Below are 20,281 nucleotides of genomic sequence, written 5' to 3' on the forward strand. Positions count from 1 at the left end.
GTGATCTTTGCATCCTCTTACACTCAAAGTGTGATGACCCATGCTTCTAGGATCAGGGGTGGGAGAACCTGGGGTTCTGCAGGTGTTATTGGAAACTAACTTGCATAGCCAACATAGGCAATGTTTATAAACAATGGGAGCTGTAGCCCAACAACCTCTGAGAGGCCACACGTCCCCCATTCTTGCTCTAACCAGTGTTTCCCAAACTTGTGTCTCCAGCTGTTTTTGGACTACAGTTCCCATCATTCCTGACCACTGGTCCTGCTAGATCAAAAAGTCCAAAAGCAGCTGGAGACACAAGTTTGGGGAACACTGTTCTAGAAAAAGACATTTTTCCAGAAGTCTTTCCAGCTGACTGCCTTTCTAAAACGAACTGCATGGAGTTATTGCCTCTGTGTAGTTACGCTTTATTTAAGGGGAAAAGGCTATATATCTGCACATCCATCCGTTTGCCAGCTCTGCCCTCTAGTGGGCAACTGTCAAAATAGCCACTAATAACATTTCACCCCCTCCAACTTTCCTCAAGTCTATTACAGATGAAATCCAACGAAGCTGTGATTTAGTTGACCGTTCACTGCCTTAAAAGAGCATTTCTGTGATTCCAGCATTATTAAAATATGTTTAAGTACTTTAGGTTCCAATTTTATCTCCATTTCACTCAAAGTAAGCCCTGCTGTACAAAATGGGACTCATATGAACAGGCATATATATAGGATTGCAGGATTAAACTGTTTTAACACGTACAAACTTGTAGGCAGGGCCGGCTCTGTCATTAGGCAAACTGAGGCAACTGTCTCAGGTGGTAGAAGCCCCCCAAATGGTGCAGATTTGCTGCCGGTATTGGCTGAAATTGCATCCGAAATCACACCCAAATTGGGCAAGATCTCACCCAAAATTGCAGAAGCAGCAGGGTAGGCAGAGAAGTGGTGCCAGGAGCAATAGCTATGGTGGCAGCATTTTCTGTTTCGCCTCAAGCTATGAAACAGGATGTGCGGCCCCTGCTTGCAGTGCAACTGAAAATAATAAAATGAACAAATTAATTAATAGAATTGCAGGTATCAACACATATTGCCAATCAGCTGAATATTAAATCAAATGAATATTGCAGGTTCTCAATGCCAACAATTGTTTGTGCGTCCCTACCCTAGTTCTTCACCATCAATCAACGAGAAAATAAATTGCATTCAAAATTTGTCAAAGGGGCACGAAAATGTTGGTGAAATTCTTGTGAATGGGATGCAGGGTTTGTGTCATGTTTTGAATTGGCCGGGTGTTTGTGATTTCTTTTTCATTCTGCAGATCTGCAAAGTGCTGGACAAATGTTGACTAGAAAGAAAAATGCACACTTCACCCTTGGCCACCTTGCAACAATAAGGCAAGCTCAAAACCCTGTGCCATCTGAAATTCTAAGGTGCCTGGACAATGAGGCAGAAAAAAATGGAAGCCCTTTTCATAGAATTGCAGAGTTGGGACCATGAGGGGCATCTAATCCAACCAGGAATCTTTTGCTCAACATGAGGCTTGAACCGACGACCTTGAGATTAAGAGTCTCATGTTCTAGTGTCTGAGCCACTCTGAACGGGGGGCGGGGGGAAGGAACCCTGAGGAATTAAGAAGGCATTTTTCAGAACAGCACTAGTTCTCATGGTATGTAGAGCTGACACTTTTCTTTCTGGGCAAGGCTGTTGTTTGTGCAAGTGCAATGACCTGAAGAAATATGGCAGGTGAGAGACTGAGCAGCAAGCGACCAAAGAGAGGTAGATTTTGGACAGTAAGGAAAGCCAGTGTGGTGTGGTGATAAAAGTTTGCTGCAGAGCTTTGGTTCAGGGATTGTTGTGAAGGCAAAATGCGTTAACCCCATTTAGGCTGCCACGAGCTTCTTGAAGGAACCGTACAGTGCCAACGCGATGGGCCTTGAGAAGGAGTGGGAAGAACAAGATGCGGCTTACTAGAGTAGTGGACAGGGGAGAATTCATCTGACCCAAGATCAAACCTACCTGTGAAGAGAGTCAGATGCCCATGACACGCGGCCAAGCAGCATGTGACCTGATTGCATCATTGCATAGCCATATTGTTTTTGGCCCCAGAAGGTGGTTAACAGCTTCACCTGCATACTTCCCCAGAGGCTCAAAATGGAAGGCAAAGTCTAATCAGCTTCATGTCGAGTCACTCGTCATTTGACCCAAGTGGATTTCACTCTTATAACCACTTGCATGGCGTGTTACAAAGACATCCATATTCAGCGAAAGGATTTGACTTGAAAGCTTATGAGCCATGGGGCCTGACCTTGATTTCAGAGAACAGAATGGTTGTTGTTGTTGTTGTTGTTGTTTTACATGCATCCACTACGCTCTGTATCTCATGTCATCCATAAAGGGGAGTAAAACTGGCAGATGTTAATTTTCATTCACAGCGCGCCTAACCCTGCAACTGCACTCAGAAAAAAATGTAAAGGAAAAAGAACAGCCTGCCCATCTGCTGAATCAGCTGTAGGTAAGTCTCTGCCACCCTTATCACTGTGTGTTATGGTGCTTAAAGCCAATTTTGTCCTCGGAGGGGTGAGCTAACATACACCTTCCTGCCTGTCCCTCATAGGGATCCAATATACTCAATTTTCTTGTGCGTAATAACCACACTATTTCCCTTCCTTGGGGGTGTTATTTGCAGGCAGGGCTGTTTTGCCAAATCTTTTGGATTTTGTGGCAGACCCAATTCGGGAGATTTAGTTGCCCTAGAACAGGCATCACCAACCTTCGGCCCTCCAGATGTTTTGAACTACAGTTCCCATCATCCCTGACCACTGGCCCTGTTAGCTAGGGATCATGGGTGTTGTAGGCCAAAACATCTGGAGGGCTTCAGGTTGGGGATGCCTGCCTTAGAACCTATAGTGGCTATATGCTGGCTGGCCTGAGATTTAAATTCCTCCCACCTGCTAAGCTGGGTCAATATACCTGGGCCGCCATTGTTAATTAATCCTGCAGGTGCACTACTGCTGGCAGGCACTCAGCCTTCAACTGGTCCACAACTGGATCTTCCCACATCCTGCTGATACTCAGAGGCGGAGGAAGCCTCTTCACTGCCTGGGGCGGTGGCACGGAGGCACCCCCTGGGGGCGGGGCACAACGCACGTGGATGCAACATGGAGGTGAGGGGTGGGCCAGCGAGGAGGGGGCGTCACACTTGTCACTGTCATGATGCCCTCTCCTCGCTGGCCCCCCCTCCCACCGAAAAAAAGCCGCTGAAAGGGGGAAGCAAAGCAGGCACATTCAAGCCTCCCCCCCCTTTCAGTGGCTTTTTTTCGGCGCTGGGCTCCCTGGGTCTCCAGCTGTTTTTGGACTACAAAGCCCATCATCCCTACCTAACAGGGCCAGTGGTCAGGGATGATGGCAATTGTAGTCCAATTGGAGACCGAAGTTTGGGAAACCCTGTCTTAGGGTGTCATACAGACCAGCTCACGGCACGTATCACCATAGCGGAGTGTGTGTGTGTGAGTGAGAGAGCTTGTGAACCCAGGTGACCTGCATGCCTGCTCAGTCTCCTCCAAGTGCTAAGTTTTAAAGAGTAACTTCATGGCCCTTATAGAGGACTTCTTAATTTAGTTATTATTAATTCTTCATATTAATAAAATAATATTAATATTACTTATTAAAATATTATTACTTATCTGCCCATATCCATAAAGTGTACATTTTAATGAAACTGGTCCATTTTTTCACTTCATCAATCTTGGCTTCAATATATAAATTAAAAAGGGAGCATAACATGGGAAAGTTTGGGCTATACTGTAGTACTTTTCATAATAGAATCGCTATCCTTTGCTCTGTCCCATCCTGAGATTCATTGCAGGGGGTTGGACTAGATCAGGCTTCCTCAACCTTGGCCCTCCAGATGTTTTTAGACTACAATTCCCATCATCCCTGACCACTAGTCCTGCTAGCTAGGAATCATGGGAGTTGTAGGCCAAAAACATCTGGAGGGCCCAGCTTGAGGAAGCCTGGACTAGATGACCCTCAGAATCCCTTCCAACTCTACAATTCTATGAATCCATGTGTCTTTAAAGTTGCACAGGCAGAAATTCAGCAGGTGAAGCTTTCCCAAGCAATAGGAGAGCCTCACCGATGAATTTGCGCCTGTCGTGGAGCACAGTTGAAGGTGCAGCAGGGAGACCCGGTTAAGACGGGAGGAGCAGACAGACTCCAGAAATGCGGAAGAAGTCCTCCGCAAAAACAAAAACACAGCTTGTTCCAGAAAGGCTATTCCTGCCTGAAAGCGAGCCGAAAATGCAAACCGAAAACGCCAAACACCAATTAAACCCGCCCACGTTCGAATTCCTTGGCAATAACAGGCGGCGGCGGGTGGAGAAGAGCACGCTCTGCAGAACCCTTCCGTTCTGGTTGCTGCGCCCGCCCGCTGCGTGGCAACGGGACCGCTCTTCTGCACGGCTTTGGCGCCTGCCCTCCGATTGGCCCTTTTGAAAGCAGCGGCGCGGCCCCATTGGCGCGTTGGGAGTCGGCTCAGCGCGGTCGATTTGAATCCGTCTGCGCTCGGCCTCTCTTAAGCAGGCGCTGCTAAGCCGCCGCCTCCGCTTCCTCCGCCGGTTCTTCGGAAGGTGCGTCCTTGTTTTCGCAGGGAGGCGAGGGGAACGGCTGGAAGCAGTGGGGCTGGCCCGGGCGGAGAGGGTAAGGGGGCTACAAGGGGGGGGGGGGGGGGGAGAGACGCGTGGCTGGGATAGACCAGGGCAGGAGGCTGCCGAGAGCATAAAGGGCAAGGGTAGGGGGAGCGCATTAAACCCCACTTTTTAAAACAAATGTGCAACTCTTGTGTTCCTGTTCATTCTCCCTTCACTGCTCTACACTTTTGCCTGGATGAGTGGGAGAACTGTTTTTTTTTAAAAAGCCACAGAAGCAGTGTTGCATTTTCCCCAAACTGCATCCCTTAACTCACTTCCTCTTTTTTTGAAAAATAAATAAAAAGTTTTTACTCTGAAGGCTGCAAACTTGCCATCCACAGGGGATTACTTTTGAGCAACCCCTGTAGGGAGGGCGGGGGGGGGGGGAGGAAACGCTAACCAGAGTATTTCTGAACTCTTCTTTCTCTCTGATCTGGGTATAGCGGGTTAAAAATCTAGTCTACTTGGTGGGTTGGAGGGGAGGCAGCTAGAGGTTTGTTCTTATCTCTCCCACATGTGCTTACCTAATCCCCAAGATCTCCTTCTCCTTGGCCTTTGTAAATCTGCACTTGACTCTCCTGGCCTTAGCATGTGGCCTCTTGTAGAAATGCAGTGAGTGCAGCACTTGTGAGCAGGATTGTGGCCTTTTCAGACTGCAAGTTCTGTTGGCTTAACTATTCTCAGCATCAGAGGCACGGAAAGGAGTTTTCTGGAATACATTTAAGCAGATGTCACTTTACAGCTTGTGCAATAACTTTAAAACAGATGTCACTTTACAGCTTGTGCAATAACTTTAATATGCAGCCCCTGTTTAGATCAATGATCAGACCTGGCCTTGGTTATCTGGTGACCTCCAAACTAGACTGCTGCGTTTTATGAGGAGCTGCATCTGAAAACTGTCTGGAAGCTACAGCTGATACAGAATGTTGCAGCCCAAATGTTGGTGGGGGCCAGAAGCTCTACATAACTCAAGTTTTCCACTGGTTGGAGTAGCTACCTGTTTGCTTGCAGACCCAGTTCAATGTGCTGGTCTTAACCAAGTCCTAAGCAATTTAGTGTTTTAAAGATTATCTTCTGTCCTACCTAAGCGCTCTTCTTGAGTGCCTGCTTTTAAGATATGTTAGGCTGGCATGCACAAGAGACGGGGCTTTCTTAATGGTGGCTATAAAACTATGGAGCTTTCTTTCAAAGGACTTCTGCCTTGCCCATTGAATTCTGACACTTATTTGGACCCAGCAGTTTGTGGCTGCTTTTAATTCCACAAACAGCATGTGTCTCCAGGGCAGCTTCTGGTTAAACCTTTACTTGCCTTTCCTTTGCAAATTCTTAGCCTTTTCAACCCAGACTTAACTGGAACGAAAGGGAAAGATGCCTTCTAGTTGACTACTTTTGCATGATGGCAGTAATACGGCAAAATACCTTTGCTTTAGCTTAATTACAGCTGGCTGAATTACTGCAGGAAGGAAAATATCTACATGCCACTTGAAAACACACCAAAGTGGCTTTTGGAAACCCTTCTCTTTGAAAAAACAAATAAATGTAGGGATGCACCTGTCACTACAACCGCTTGACTCTCCTTGTTCTGTTTCAGGCCTTTTCATATTGAGGAATAATGGACGATTACACGAAAATAGAAAAGATTGGTGAAGGTAGGTAGCATTTGATCTATTACATAATCCTGCTTTGTCTTGCACCTCCAGCCTAAATCTGTACACTTGGAAGCAAGTCTCCTTGAGTCAGAGTCATTGATAGTGCTTACATGGGTCATGAGAGTCCCCCACTCACTAATGTCGCATCCCAAAGAACTGCGTGATGTGCTAACCCACATACGTGCCTAGGGATAATCACTGAAAAGCTTGCATTGTGATTCCGAAACTGCTTTCCTAATATTGTACTTGCATTTGGCACCCATTCATTGCTACTAGTGAATTTATGAAATGGGAAATTTTGTGTGGAGAAATAAAGCCTTGGAAAATGATCAGCCCCACCTCACTGAGCACCCCACCACTTTCCCCCGGTTGTTGCACATGCACTTGTAAACTGAATGCTCAAATAGGACATAGATGTTTGCTCAGGGCAACGTGCTTCCATCCTTGGGCTGAAAGGCTTTGTATCATGTTAAGCCCTATGCCCTGGTTGTCACAACATGGTGATCTTAGTGGGGCAGTGTGGGCTCCTGGAGAGGAGCTTTGCTCCTTTACTCCCATGGCATGCTGCGCTAAGCCAGGCTTCAGCTTAGGGCATCACCTAAACCTTGTGCTTGACCTCTCCTTGGAAACCACAAGTCATAGCTAGTAATAAAACTTGGCTACAATGTGGTTGTTGAAGAGAGAGCTCAACCACTAGCCCAGATTCAGAAGCCCAGAATCAGCAAGGCACGCTTTTTGACTGGCGTGGGTTCAATTGCGATCACGTGGAGACCTCTGCATGCCAGGTTGGCGACTGGGGAAAGCAAAATGTCACTTGGAGAAGGATCTGAAATATTTTCCTTGAAGCTTGAATTGGTCTTATTCTGGATTGTTTAATTTGATGTTTTAATGTGTTGTAAACCGCTTTGAGATTCGTTCTTTGAAATCTAAAGTGGTACAGTATAAAAATGTAATGAATAAAATAAGAATACATTCCATTGTGGCGACCATGACCCAGGTTTAAGGTGCCATTTGGCAATTAGATTACACACTTGAGTTTCTAACACTGCAGAAGACACTGCTAGCTCAGTGGGAGTTCACACGTTTGAGTTGGCTTAATGCAGGGGTCGGCAAGCTTTTTTGGGGAGGTGGGCCGGTTCACCGCACCACAAACCTCCTGGTGGTCCGGAGTGCATGTGCACATGGCAGAGGGGGCTTCTCTCTCCCAGCCCCTCCAGTCCCCCTGCCTACCTAGAGTGCTGCCAACAGGCAGAGGCTGGCAGCGTAGGAGGAGGAACAAGCAGCCCAAAAGGGCTGCTTTCAGGCTGCTTGTTCCTCCTCCACCAATGACAGCGGCAGAAGCGGAGGAGGAGGAGGAGGAGGAAGGAGCAGCCCAAAAGGGCTGCTTTCAGGCTGCTTGTTCCTCTGCCGCTCACAAGGGCAGGCACAGGAGCCGCACTTGGCAGAGCGGCAGTGGCAAACATCTTGCTCCGACGAGGGGCTGCTGGAAATGCGCTTGGCCAGCTCAGCCCAGCCCCCTTCCTCCTCTTGGCCACGCGCAGCTGCTGCTTGCCCATTGGCCAGGGCTTCAAACCTTAGCAGGTGATTGGCTGGTGATTTGCTTCACCGGGAGGAGGTTCCGCTATGGTGAGGGAGAGGGGGGGAAATGTCGGCGGGGAAAAAAATGGTGGGGCCTTAGGTTGCTGACCTCTGGCTTAATGTATTGTGGAAACCTGGCTTAATGTATTGTGGAAACCAGAGGACTAAACTGGAGCTCTTTCCCCCCCATTAGGCACTTACGGTGTTGTGTATAAAGGCAGACACAAAGCTACAGGCCAAGTGGTGGCCATGAAGAAAATTCGGTTAGAGAATGACGAAGAAGGTGTTCCCAGTACCGCAATCAGAGAGATTTCCTTATTAAAAGAGCTACGTCATCCCAACATAGTCTGGTATGTCTACACCTGTATAACCTGGGTTTCAGCTATAAAATTGGGTTTTCGTCCCCTTTTTTGGCACCCAATGAGTCTGCTGAATTACACCTAAAAATGTGAGGAGGTCTTTCATGTGTGATGATGAGGGAATTGGAGTTGGAAGGGACCCTGAGGGGTCCGGTTGGTGATGAGTTAAGCAGAAGCAGGTGGCGTGATTGGGCTACGATGCTCGCATGACCTCTTTCTGGCTGCGTTGCTGCATGTTAGAATGGGCCATCCTGGTTGTAAACACACCGGCAGGAGTACTGGGTTGGGTCACTCCTGTTGTACAGCAGTGGCTCCACGGGAGGGAGGTCAGGTTGAGCAGAGCAGCTTGCTGTCCACTATTGTCCCTTTACCTTTTTACCCATGTACTACCTGCAACCAAAGCAGAACGTTGGGTGCCAGATGTGAAATATATTGGCATTTTTTTCAGCTCTCCCACCCCACTTCAGAAACAGGGGCTGACAGTACTAAGCAGAACACTATACTGGGTTGAGTGCCTAAATGTTCACCTTTGAAACAACTACATGCCCCCTGGTGAACATATGCTTAAATAACTAAGTGTATTGAGCTGGTTTCATTTAGGCTTCTCTGTTTCACATTAATTTATAATTCTCAGTCATTCGTCATCTTCATAAGATTTATAGCTATAAAGCTTAATGGATCAGGCAGCATGTTTAATTACCAGCTTCCACATAGGCATGTATATGCAGTGAACCTGCAGAAACCTTAGCTCGGCATGTTACGATGGCTGATTAGATGGAAGTATAATAAACTATGGGATGTTCGTCCAGTTAGAGATGAAGGGGCCTTAGTGCCGCATATAACAAACCCACATTGTATGCTTAGTGAAAAGGTTTGAGCTGTTTTGACTTCCTTTAAAAAAAGAAATTCTTTTCAGTCTTCAGGATGTGCTTATGCAAGACTCAAGACTTTACCTGATATTTGAATTTCTTTCTATGGATCTCAAGAAATACTTGGACTCCATCCCATCTGGGCAGTACCTAGATCGTATGCTTGTTAAGGTAAGGAAACGATACTGCCAACGGGTGGCTTTCAACCTACCTGCCCACGGAACCCCGTCTACGTTGATCTGCCTGCCAGAGACTCTTGAGGTGAATTGGTAAGAGTAGGCAGGTTGTGTTTGGCCAATGCTTCTCCATCATCACAATCCTTGCCATCAAAGGATCCTTTTGTAAGATCCCAAAGCGCCGTAAGGATATCTAGGAACAAAGTTTGAAAATGACTGCTGTGATTTGTTCTGCAACGAACAGGTGCAACAGCCTGGCGTAAGAATTGGTGGCCCACGTGGTCGTGGCAGCCAACAGGCAATTTTGAAGCCCTTGTTGAGGACCAAAGGTATAGCAGGGCTTTTGTGTTCTCCTGTCTCAACATCTTAAAGGTTATCCCCCTTGTGCTAATTCAGTGCTCTAGAAGCAAAACAGGGCAGTACAGTGGTACCTTGGTTCTCGGATGGCTTGGCTCCCGAACAAATCGGCTCCCGAACGCCGCAAACCCAGAAATAAGTGTTTTGGTTTGCGAACGTTTTTCGGAAGCCAAACATCCGACGCGGCTTCCGACTGAGTTCAGGAAGCTCCTGCAGCCAATCTGAAGCCATGCCTTGGTTTTCAAATGGTTTAGGGAGTTGAACGGACTCCCGGAACAGGTTAAGTTCGAGAACCAAGGTACCACTGTAATGGTCTTTTAGGTGGCTTACTGAATTTTGAAGCTGACCCTTTGAAAGAAAGCAGCTTTTCTAGCCATCTTATCTATAAAATCACCCTAGTAAATGATGTGGAGGTGCCACTGCAACGGCATATTGAAGTTAAGCGAGTATGCATCTGCTTGTCACCATTCATTAGTCTTTTGTTTTAGTTAGTGCCATCAGTGTGCATGATGTTTCGGTTTCACAGAATTGAACCCCTTGCAAGCAGGAATCTCAACTAAAGCATCCACAACAGATGGCCACCCAGCCTCTGCTTAAAAACCTCCAAGGAGAAGGAGAGCCCACCAGCCCTCGTGGGAGTCTGTTCCTACTGTCAGGAAAGGTCCACCTGTTGTTTTGCTGGAGTCCTCCTTTCTCGTAACATCAGCAAAGATAGGTCCCGAGCCCCAAAAAACTTGCAAGCTAAAGCTTGATAGTGGACAAGGGGAGCGAGGGATGCATTTCAGCAAATGAGGTGTATGTGATTGGACTCACGTAGCCTGGATTGGAGACCACTAGGAACCTAGTGTAAGCAGCTGCATTCTTCTAAAGGGATGGAAGTTTTGTAATACCTGTTTTTACCACACCTGTCCCGTCTTGCCCTTCTCGTTTGGGCAGACAAGAGGTGAAGTGCATGCCCTTCTGAACACGTCGTCTTCCAATGCCAACTCTGTTTCAATATTCTTTCAGAGTTACTTGTACCAAATCTTGCAAGGTATTGTGTTCTGTCACTCGAGGAGAATTCTGCACAGAGACCTGAAGCCTCAGAACTTGTTGATCGATGACAACGGAGTAATTAAACTGGCCGACTTTGGTCTGGCTCGAGCTTTCGGCATTCCCGTGCGGGTCTACACCCATGAGGTAAGGGACTGTGGATCTCTCTGCGCTAAATCCTACACTAAAAGGTATAAGTTCTGGATTGCTGAAAGAACCAGTGCTTTGGGGTTTAGGCAATAAAAACATTGTGTTTAAGACAGCTAATAAAAAGCAGTAAAAAATCCCAGGAAAGGTGGGGTGGGATGTCAAGAAGAAGGTGTACAGTCATACCTCGGATTACGAACGCGGCAAACCTGGAAGTGTTTACTTCTGGGTTTCGCCGCGCGTTCTGCGCAGGTTGCACATGCGCAGAAGCGCGATATATCCGCTCGGGTTGCAGACTTTTTGGGGTGCGAGCGGCACCCCGGAACGGATCGTGTCCACAACCCGAGGTACCACTGCATATGATGATAAATGCCTTGGAATATCTTTGGATAATTAATTTTAAAATTATATGGAAAAATTAATTCCTACATTGAAAGGCTAGCAAGTTCCCCCCCCCTTTAATGTTGCTTATTAAGGAGGTTGCTGCATACTATTAAGAAGAGCCCTGTTGGATCAGACCCAGGTCTGTCTAGGGCTGGGCGACATCTGGTGTTCGATATCACAGTATATCACCAACTAGACATTATTACAATATATATCACCAACCAAACATCATGGTATCTCGATATATCACAATATGTATCTGCAGCGACAGGGTCTCCCGGGAATCCCTGCAGTGGCGGAGGGCCTCACGGCACCTATTCAAGGTGGCAGATGACCTCGCCAGGCCTCCCTGCGGCAGCAGAGAGCCCCATTGCGCCTCCCCATGGAAGCGGGGGGCTCTGTGGGTATCCTCGCAGCAGAGGAGGGCCTCACCACACCTTCCTGCGGTTGTGGAGGGCCTTGCTGCACCTCCCCATGGCGGTTTGGGGCGTTTCAGATGTAATGAAGTAGTAGACTTGATAAAAATACCAGGGAGCTCATGGAGGAGCCTTGAGCTGGAAGGTGTTGCTCGGTGTGACCTCCTTTTACATGATAGCTACGCAGATGAAATGTGGTTGAGCGTGGAAGGAAGGACTGAGGCAAACAGGGCAAGAATTCATCTCGAACAATTAATACGCAAACTTCCTTGAGTACATTAGCTTACAAAATAGGAACTAGAAAACTGGCTTTTTTTCTTTGTCTTTGAAAAGCGACTTCAGAAACTGGCGTGCCGATTCCAAAAATGTCGTATGCTGGATAGTGTGGTTGAGTGATTTGCAGTAATTCATGCATAATTGTTCCAAAGCATGTTAAATCCTCCCCCCCCTCTCAAAGCTGGCGGGTTTTTTAAATTAAAAAAACCTCCTAATGCCTACTATTCTTGTGCTAGGTAGTAACTCTGTGGTACAGAGCTCCAGAAGTGCTGCTAGGTTCTGCACGTTACTCCACACCTGTCGATATATGGAGCATAGCGACGATATTTGCTGAAATGGCAACCAAGCAAGCACTCTTCCGTGGTGATTCAGAAATTGATCAGTTGTTCAGGATCTTCAGGTATCTAACTTAAAATGAGAAGTTTGTGGTCTTGTTTTCCTTCCGTGGAAATGTTGTATCCCATCAGTCTGATATTGTGTGAATTTAGTTATTATTATTTTAAAACAAACATACATGGTGCAATGAATTGAGGCCTGTGGGTTTTGCCCTGTCATAACAGCAAACTTGATAAACAAATTTTTCTAATTTGAAACAAAGTACGGTCCTCGCTATATTTGCTTTGAAGCACGTCCCACTTACATCAAGGAGACTGGCTTATTTGGCAAGTGTACTCGGGAGTGCAACCCTGATAGCCTGATCCTATGAACATTGTGCAGGATATCTTAAATAGACTGGGAGGCGTTCAGATGTTGTTGTCAGGCGAGGGTATTGCAGCAGTGTCTTGTCAACTTTCTCTGGCAATTGCTGTTGATGCTGGGTTTGGATACATTGAACTGATACGTAAAAAGTATTACTTTGGCAACAGTTGGCATGGCGGATTATGTTGAATCCATTTCACTTCCTTTAAGTGCACTGAGCATGCTACCCACCTTACTTCTGTATGTTATGGATTTTATTTTTATTACAAGTTTTTATTTTTTATTTTCTCTTGCATAGCCTTTGTGGTTCAAAAACACAGTACAGACATCTCTCCCTCCCCCCCAATCTTTCAGTAGGTAGCACTCAAAAGAAGTGTTTTGCTGAATTCATTCGAGCAGATTTGCCAAGGCTGCTTAATCAGCCCCCTTTTACTGTTTTCCTTGTAGAGCTTTGGGGACGCCCAACAATGATGTGTGGCCGGAAGTAGAATCCTTGCAGGATTACAAGAACACTTTCCCCAAGTGGAAACCGAGCAGTCTGGCCTCTCTGGTGAAAAACCTGAATGAGGATGGACTAGACCTGCTTTTGGTAAGCGACTGTTTCACTATCATAAAACTTGTGTATCGTTTTTTAAAAAATCATTCTGATGCAACATAAGACCGGTGACATCCAGGCCCCCGAGCGACTCCTGGGTGGCCCTCTCTGGCTGGTCCCCTTCAGACCAGAGTGCCGTTAATATGCGGCCCTTCTCTCCTGAGAAGAGCGCACACATCTTCTAGCATCACTCAGCAAGAAGAAAGAGACATCAGTAGATCTAAACTACGTTTATTTACAGTCCATGTACAGAGGGTCCATTTCCACGTCTGTGTTCCCCAATCTCTGGCAGAACAATCCAACAAACTGACGCAGCAGAAGTGAAACCAAATTACAGTACAATAAACACTCCGGTGGAAGAGATAAGACCAGTCTTCCGTTCCCACACTCTTACCCAGACACTCATATGATTTACACTAAACATAATAGTCCTGCTGAAGCAGCTAAGGATACTTAAAATCCTAACAGTTGTACCTTCCTGAAATAATTTTGTTTCCCCTGTGCATAAGCCTGCATAGAGTTCAGTGCGTCTAGATGTATGCAGATAAGCTGTTTAATATTCTTGGTTTTGTACATCTATAAAAATGCAAGACAGAGAGGCCTGCTGCCTTGGGCAAAGGCCAACACAGTCCAGCGTTGTACTTGCCACTGGTGCCCAGCTGCACACCTTTGGAAGCAGGGCGCAAAGGCAAAAGCCCTCCCCAGCTGTTGCTTCCCCAGCTGCTATTTATAGGTGTGCTGCCTCTGAACATGGAGGTTCTACTTGACCGCCATGGCTGACCACTACTGATGATAAACAAGCTCATGGAGGAGATGGCTAATCCCCCCCCCCCAAAAAAAGCCATCTGAAACTGTGATCATGGCTACAATCATACGGGATGTGAATGCCGTAAATATAATTGTGTGGTGTGTGGAGAAGCACGTGGGTTGGGGTCTTTTTTTGTTCATCTGTCCTGAAACAACTGCCGCATCACTTTCATAGGGTGATCCAGAATTTTAGTGCAGTGACAGAGGAGTCTTTCGCTCTCTTGTGTACATATCCACACTGGGTTTTATAAAAGTCCCCTCTACCCCACCCTCACTCCTGGTTTGTACCAAACCTGCCTTTGTTTCCTCTTGCAGAAAATGTTGACCTATGATCCAGCAAAAAGGATTTCTGGCCGCGTGGCTCTGAATCATCCTTACTTCGATGACTTGGACAAATCCAAACTACCAGCCAATCGGATCAAGAAATGCTAACTGCCCCCGAAAAAACCTGAATGTGGTTGAAGCAGAAATACTGAAACTCGTGGTATTTTCCCCCCACTGTCGAAGTTTATTGATATCCCTGTTTTTATATGTGTCTGTCGTGTCCTATTGTAAAACTGTAGCCCTGTCCATAGAGTGCTCTGGTTTGAATCTTCCTTTAATTGTAAATATTAACCTATTCACTTTCAATAAAGCTGTACACTGCTCAGTGAAGCCCACTATTTAATAATAATAAAAATAATTAATAATAATAAATAATAATAAACTTTAAATCTGCCATGGGAGCAGAGGAGGTTCCAGTTCTTCAGCATCAACCTCCCAACATAACAAAGCATCAAATTTGCATGGCAGTTGCCAAAAAAAGAAAAGAAATTACGTATCTGAGTTTTGATATGGATTTTATGAAAGGGATTGCAGCTGTTTTAACATATTCATCTCTCTCTCTCTCTCTCCCTCTCTTCCCACCCCACGCCCCTAGCACTACTCCCCACATCGAAGGCTTCCTCAATATTCTGAAGATCTGGGGAAGGGGCAATAAGGCTGCTGTTACACTGATGGGAGCCTTCACTAGATTAGCAGATGGGGCGGGTACCATTGGATACAATCCGATGGATAAAAGAAACTGCTAACTAGACAGGGACAGGCTTGACCTCCCCCCTTCCCCACCCCCGATGGTTGGAGAGAACTTAAATGGTTGCAGCCCCCCCCCCACCTAGCTGTGAAATCCAACAAATTGCTTACATGGGTTAGAAGTAGGCGTTGTGTAATGGTATCCACAGAGCACATAGATGCAGCCCATCACACACGCTCTCTGTCATAATGGCAAGCATTTTGGTAGTAATTAGTGCTATTTTTCTAGAGAAAGGGGTGCTGGAACTCGCCACAAATTCCTCCCTTCTCTTGTAATGGCAGTGACACACACCTGGTAGGTGCCGGAACTGAGTTCCAGCTGGAGGGGGGGGGGGAGACCTAGTAATGTGCAGTATGCTGTTAATCTCTTGTGTGTGATGAAATTATCTGGAGCTATAATTAGGGCTCAATCGCTTTCAGTTACAGATGTAGGATTGCAGCCAAACTACTTACCCAGGATTATAAATTGTATAGGACTACTTGGTACACCTGGTTTGGTTTAGCCATTGGTCAGTTTGACTTGAACATGGCAGGGGTTTCTTTTCCCAGTCTCTTCCCTGATCCCCCCCCCCCCGGCAACTTCCCACTTATGTGGGTTTGTTAATTTCTCACATGATCTACAGAGGTACCCCCAATTTCTTTTTTTTTTAAACGGTGAACCAACATCTCCTCCTTCAGGAGGCAGCTTTACCAGGGATGCTGGTTACAGGTATGGCTGTTCCTATTTAGATTCTTGCAGAACAGAGAATGCCAAAACTGAAGGCTTATGGGTCTTGGCAGATGGCCTTCGTGTGTGTGAGTGGTGTTGGGGCTATTGGGACTTGGGGAGCTGAGATCACTGTTGGTACATTTGATGTTCCGGTCTCTTGATCAGGCATAGGCAAACTCGGCCCTCCCGATGTTTTGGGGCTACAACTCCCATCATCCCTGACCACTGGTCCTGTTAGCTAGGGATGATGGGAGTTGTAGTCCCAAAACATCGGGAGGGCCAAGTTTGCCTATGCCTGCTCTTGATCACTGGAGGAGTAGCATTCTACGTTGCTGCTAGGGCAGGCAAAGCAACATCTGCTGAACATCAGCCTGCCACATTGCTCTTAACTACAGAAGGGAGAAGGCAACTTTACATGCGACTGGTGCATTTTAAACAGTTACAAATGGAGAATTACATGATGCAGGTCAACAAATGAGAATTGTAAAGCATAACTATTATTATTTTTTTGTGGTTGGGGTGTCATATTGTCCTTGACCACAAGATGCCACTGCAGTATCTAAACATTGATTCTGGCAGGGGGGCGGGGGAATATCTGTCCAACACGATCATTTTTGCCATACAAAACGGGTAGTTTAATAGCATGTATGCCTAAATGGCGAACATGAGCTGGCTTTGCCTCAGATTAGGTGTTATTTTAATGTCTGGATTTCTGGAACTTGTAATTCGGTAAGGCTGCTGGCTCAATTTGTACATCTACTTGGAATTTCACCAGGAGGAGTGTTTGGTGCCTTAAGGCAGCGTAGACCCACCCTGGTGAATTGTGTAGGGAGCTCACCCCCAAGGAATCGGAAGTAGCAGTTTGCTGTGTTCTCTTGGCTAGCAAGAAGACATAAACTTTGGTTTAGAGTTGCAGCCTCAGTCCTGGTTAAAACTATGCTCGCTGAAGTAACTTCTGGTTGGGAACTAAGTATTTTTGTGCTACTAATTTCACGCATGACTATATGGCAGTAACAAATCCTGGTAACATTTATGTTTAAGAAGGGTGTGGCACCTCCAGCAGGTCTAGTTAGGCCTAGCAAAGGTCCTGATTTGACCTGTTTCCCACAAGCCAAGCCCGTTTGCTGTCTTCAGGTGCAGGTAAATGCTTGGTTGCCATGAATTTGAAGTCTGTTTGCATTGGAAACCACTTTCACCGGGACATCAAAACGACAAGTCGTGGCTCTGAGCAGAATCATATTGCAAAGGCAATGTGCCTCAGCAACCATCAGCTGATCGGCACTGGTACATTGCCTTTAAAAGTCACTTCGCAAGCGTGTTTTAATGAGACAACTTGTTCCTCATCTTGTGTGACCCTGAGGGTCAGAGAAAAAGAGTGCGTTTGATGATTCTTCTTTTTTAAAACCAAATCCGTAAAACATGGTGTGGTAATTAAAATTTATCTGTTTAATTGTAAGGGAGCAGCGGTCTACATTGCTGAAGCAGTCCTGGCAGGGCCTGGCCAAGGCGGTGCACTTTCTCCTTCCTTGACACTCGAGTAAGGACAGAGGCACATGTTTGTCCCCAAGATGGGGCAGTACGTGTCTCGCATGTGTGACATCGCACACATCTCCCCACCTCATGCAGGCCAGTGCAGCCTTCCCTGATGTTGCACTGGGCCCCCTCAACATTGGTGGGGCTGGGCCACCTTCAAACAAATATTGAGGGGTCCCAAGACACCTCTGCCCCCTAGAGTTGGTGCACCTGGTTAAGGATAGGATAGTGACCAGCTTTGTGATGTGAACAGAGGTGACCATTTTAAGGCCTGTAAATGTTGGAGTAGACAAGCTTTTATACACGCTCAGAAGGGATCCGTAGCTGGTCGTGACCAAACACTTTAAACTGCCTGACATTTTCTTCCTGATAGTGTGTGTGTGTGTGTGTGTGTTTGAATTTCTCCCAGATCAGCACATTTGAGACAATAAGCTTTTTTTTCCAGCTTGGAGGGGCCTACTTAGGCAGAGGAACAAGACTAATAAGTGTCGCTCTGTATAATCCTCATTAGCTGTTACAGTTTAGAGAAGGAAATCCTCAGAGGGAATTCAGGAATTCACTTCAAAAAAAAAAGAGGGAAAATATTTGCTTATGCAACAAAATCCGGCTTGTGCATAATATGACATACACAGAGTTGGGGTTGTTTGTTTGTTTGTTTTAAGGAAAGGAGCTGCAAGAGTTAGTCCTCACAAAACAATGCTCAACCTAATAAAACAAAAAGCCTAACCCCAAACCATTGGTTGGTGTTTTTTCCCCACTTTTGACATGGTTATAAGGTGCAAAGGAGGACAAGGACACCAATATCTATGCAGCAGGCATAAGACTCAGCAGATGCTGCTTGTTTCGCTGCAGGTTTACAGATGTGCAATCTAGGTCAGTTGCTCTCTTTGCTTTTTTGTGTGTACACACACACACACACACACACTCCTTGCTGGATTAGGACATGGCTAGTGCTTTGGTACTGATATACCACTTCTACTGTGCATGCAAAGACTTTAACCCTTCTTACAGCTTAAAAACCTTACAGCAATTCATTTCAGTATCTCAAGTTTGTCTTGTGTTGGTCAGTTTTATAGAGTGTGTTAATAAAGCTTGGTGCTACGGAGCATGCAGCAAGTACTTCATGTTTACTTGTGGCAAATAATATGTATGTGCGGCAATGTTTTATAAAGCATGTCTACTGATTAGGAAAAGTGTCAAAGTCACCCAGTCAGTAAAACGTTGACACTAGGTACCCACCCTCTGCCGCAGTGTTTGTAGCTGCAGCTATATACCGTACTTCAAGCAATGATCTGACAGGTGTAAAAAGTACTCTTTAGTATCTGAACCTGGATAAATATGGTTCCAAACAACCAGCTTATCCTATTGCTTAAACGGCTCCAATGGAAAGGCTGGAGGGTGTATGGAGACATAGTGGCTTCGAGGACCTTGGGCGCAAGTGACTGAATCCAAGCCCAAGGTAAAAGCAGGAAGAGCCATAAGCAGGAGCTGTAGGTCCATTCCCAAAAAGCAATACATGTACTGTGTATGCAATGAATATGCCAAATGGCACTAGAGTTGGGGCTGCCCCAAGACAAAGGACAAAATTCATCTTCCCATCCTTCCATGTACTGAAGCCAACCAGGCTGGTGGCTGGCTAGATAGCATTCGGCACATATGAGAGCAGTAGTTTAGGGGAAGGCAAGGCAAGCCTCCCAACACCTTTTTGCTGTTCCTACCCACCCACCCAAATCTTTAGATCCAGCGCCAAGGGCCTTCTGGCGGTTCCCTCATTGCGAGAGGTGAGGTTACAGGGAACCAGACAGAGGGCCTTTTAGGTAGTGGCGCCCACCCTGTGGAACACGCTTCCATCAGATGTCAAAGAAATAAGCAGCTATCCTATTTTTAAGAGACATCTGAAGGCAGCCCTGTTTAGGGACGTTTTTAATATCTAACGCTGTACTGTTTTAACATTCGTTGGGGAGCCGCCCAGAGTGGCTGGGGAAGCCCAGCCAGATGGGCGGGGTACAAATAATAAATTTATTATGATTATTTACTGCTGCTTCATTCTGGTGTAGTCACATGGTGGCAACAGCACAACCATACTTTTGCAAAAAGCAAAAAAAATAGCTAACTGGTTTTCTTTTGTGTGGGGGTGTGATATATAAGATAGCTACTGAAAACAAAACAACTATATATTCTATGATGCTATGGCACCCGGAATAAAACCCTTTATGCACTCACTGCAATATGCTTCCTTCACCTTGTTTTCTATGTGCTTTGGTGAAATTCATTCCTTTTTCTTTCGTCTTTCATATTGGACCATCTAACTGGAGCATCATCGACAAGTTTGCCAAGGAATTTGATACTGGTTACCTCGCTGTTCAGAAAACAAAATAAATTGTTCTCGTTGCTCAAGGTCCTTAGCAGATCAATGCTTTACTAATCAAAGACAACCAAGCAGACTCTGCTACCATCATGGTGGTGCCCTAGTGTTGGGTTGTGGCAAGAGTGGCTAAGAACTTGCAGAAACCCATCAGCACTAGGCGGAAACCAGGCAGAAGCACATCATCGTGATAAAACACCTAACTCAGGCGGCATTTGTATGTTCATTCACTTGTTAAAATGATGGAGAGTTTGGCAGGACTTCCGAAGAGGAGTGGGAGCTTGCTTGTCCTCCGTGATGATGGAAATTGCAAACACTTATGTTGCTGAGACACTTAAAAAGAAACCCATTCAATTAGTATTGGACAAGTTTCTATGTGTTCATAAAATAATGGCTGTTAGAAAGAAGCGAGCGAATTCACCTCTCGCCCCCCCCCCCCAAAAGGCATTTTTAAACACATCTTTTGGCAACTTCCTTTATGGCTTGAAACATAAGGATGATTAACTTTGGCAATTTAGAAGCCTAGCTGTAAAAATAGGAAAATTGCTGCTATATTTTAATGGAAGTTCCTGCATGATGTTTGAAGAACG

At 46.0% G+C, this 20,281-nt stretch overlaps 1 protein-coding gene across 2 annotated transcripts; it reads left to right on the forward strand.

Moving 5' to 3' along the window:
- Window positions 1-4,491: 4,491 nt before the first annotated feature.
- Window positions 4,492-14,667, forward strand: CDK1 (cyclin dependent kinase 1). Of its 2 annotated transcripts, none has more exons than XM_033148903.1 (8): window positions 4,492-4,609; window positions 6,261-6,318; window positions 8,090-8,246; window positions 9,172-9,295; window positions 10,666-10,836; window positions 12,149-12,312; window positions 13,059-13,200; window positions 14,329-14,667. In XM_033148903.1, exons 2-8 carry the CDS (start codon window positions 6,282-6,284, stop codon window positions 14,443-14,445), a joined length of 912 nt encoding a protein of 303 aa, XP_033004794.1. In that variant the 5' UTR covers window positions 4,492-4,609; window positions 6,261-6,281; the 3' UTR covers window positions 14,446-14,667. The 2 variants fall into 2 exon arrangements, with proteins under 2 accessions (XP_033004794.1, XP_033004793.1); XM_033148902.1 differs by having other exon boundaries at window positions 4,509-4,679.
- The last annotated feature ends 5,614 nt before the right edge of the window (window positions 14,668-20,281 follow it).

The sequence above is a fragment of the Lacerta agilis genome, chromosome 5 (genome assembly GCF_009819535.1).
Source record: "Lacerta agilis isolate rLacAgi1 chromosome 5, rLacAgi1.pri, whole genome shotgun sequence".
NCBI lineage: Eukaryota > Metazoa > Chordata > Lepidosauria > Squamata > Lacertidae > Lacerta > Lacerta agilis.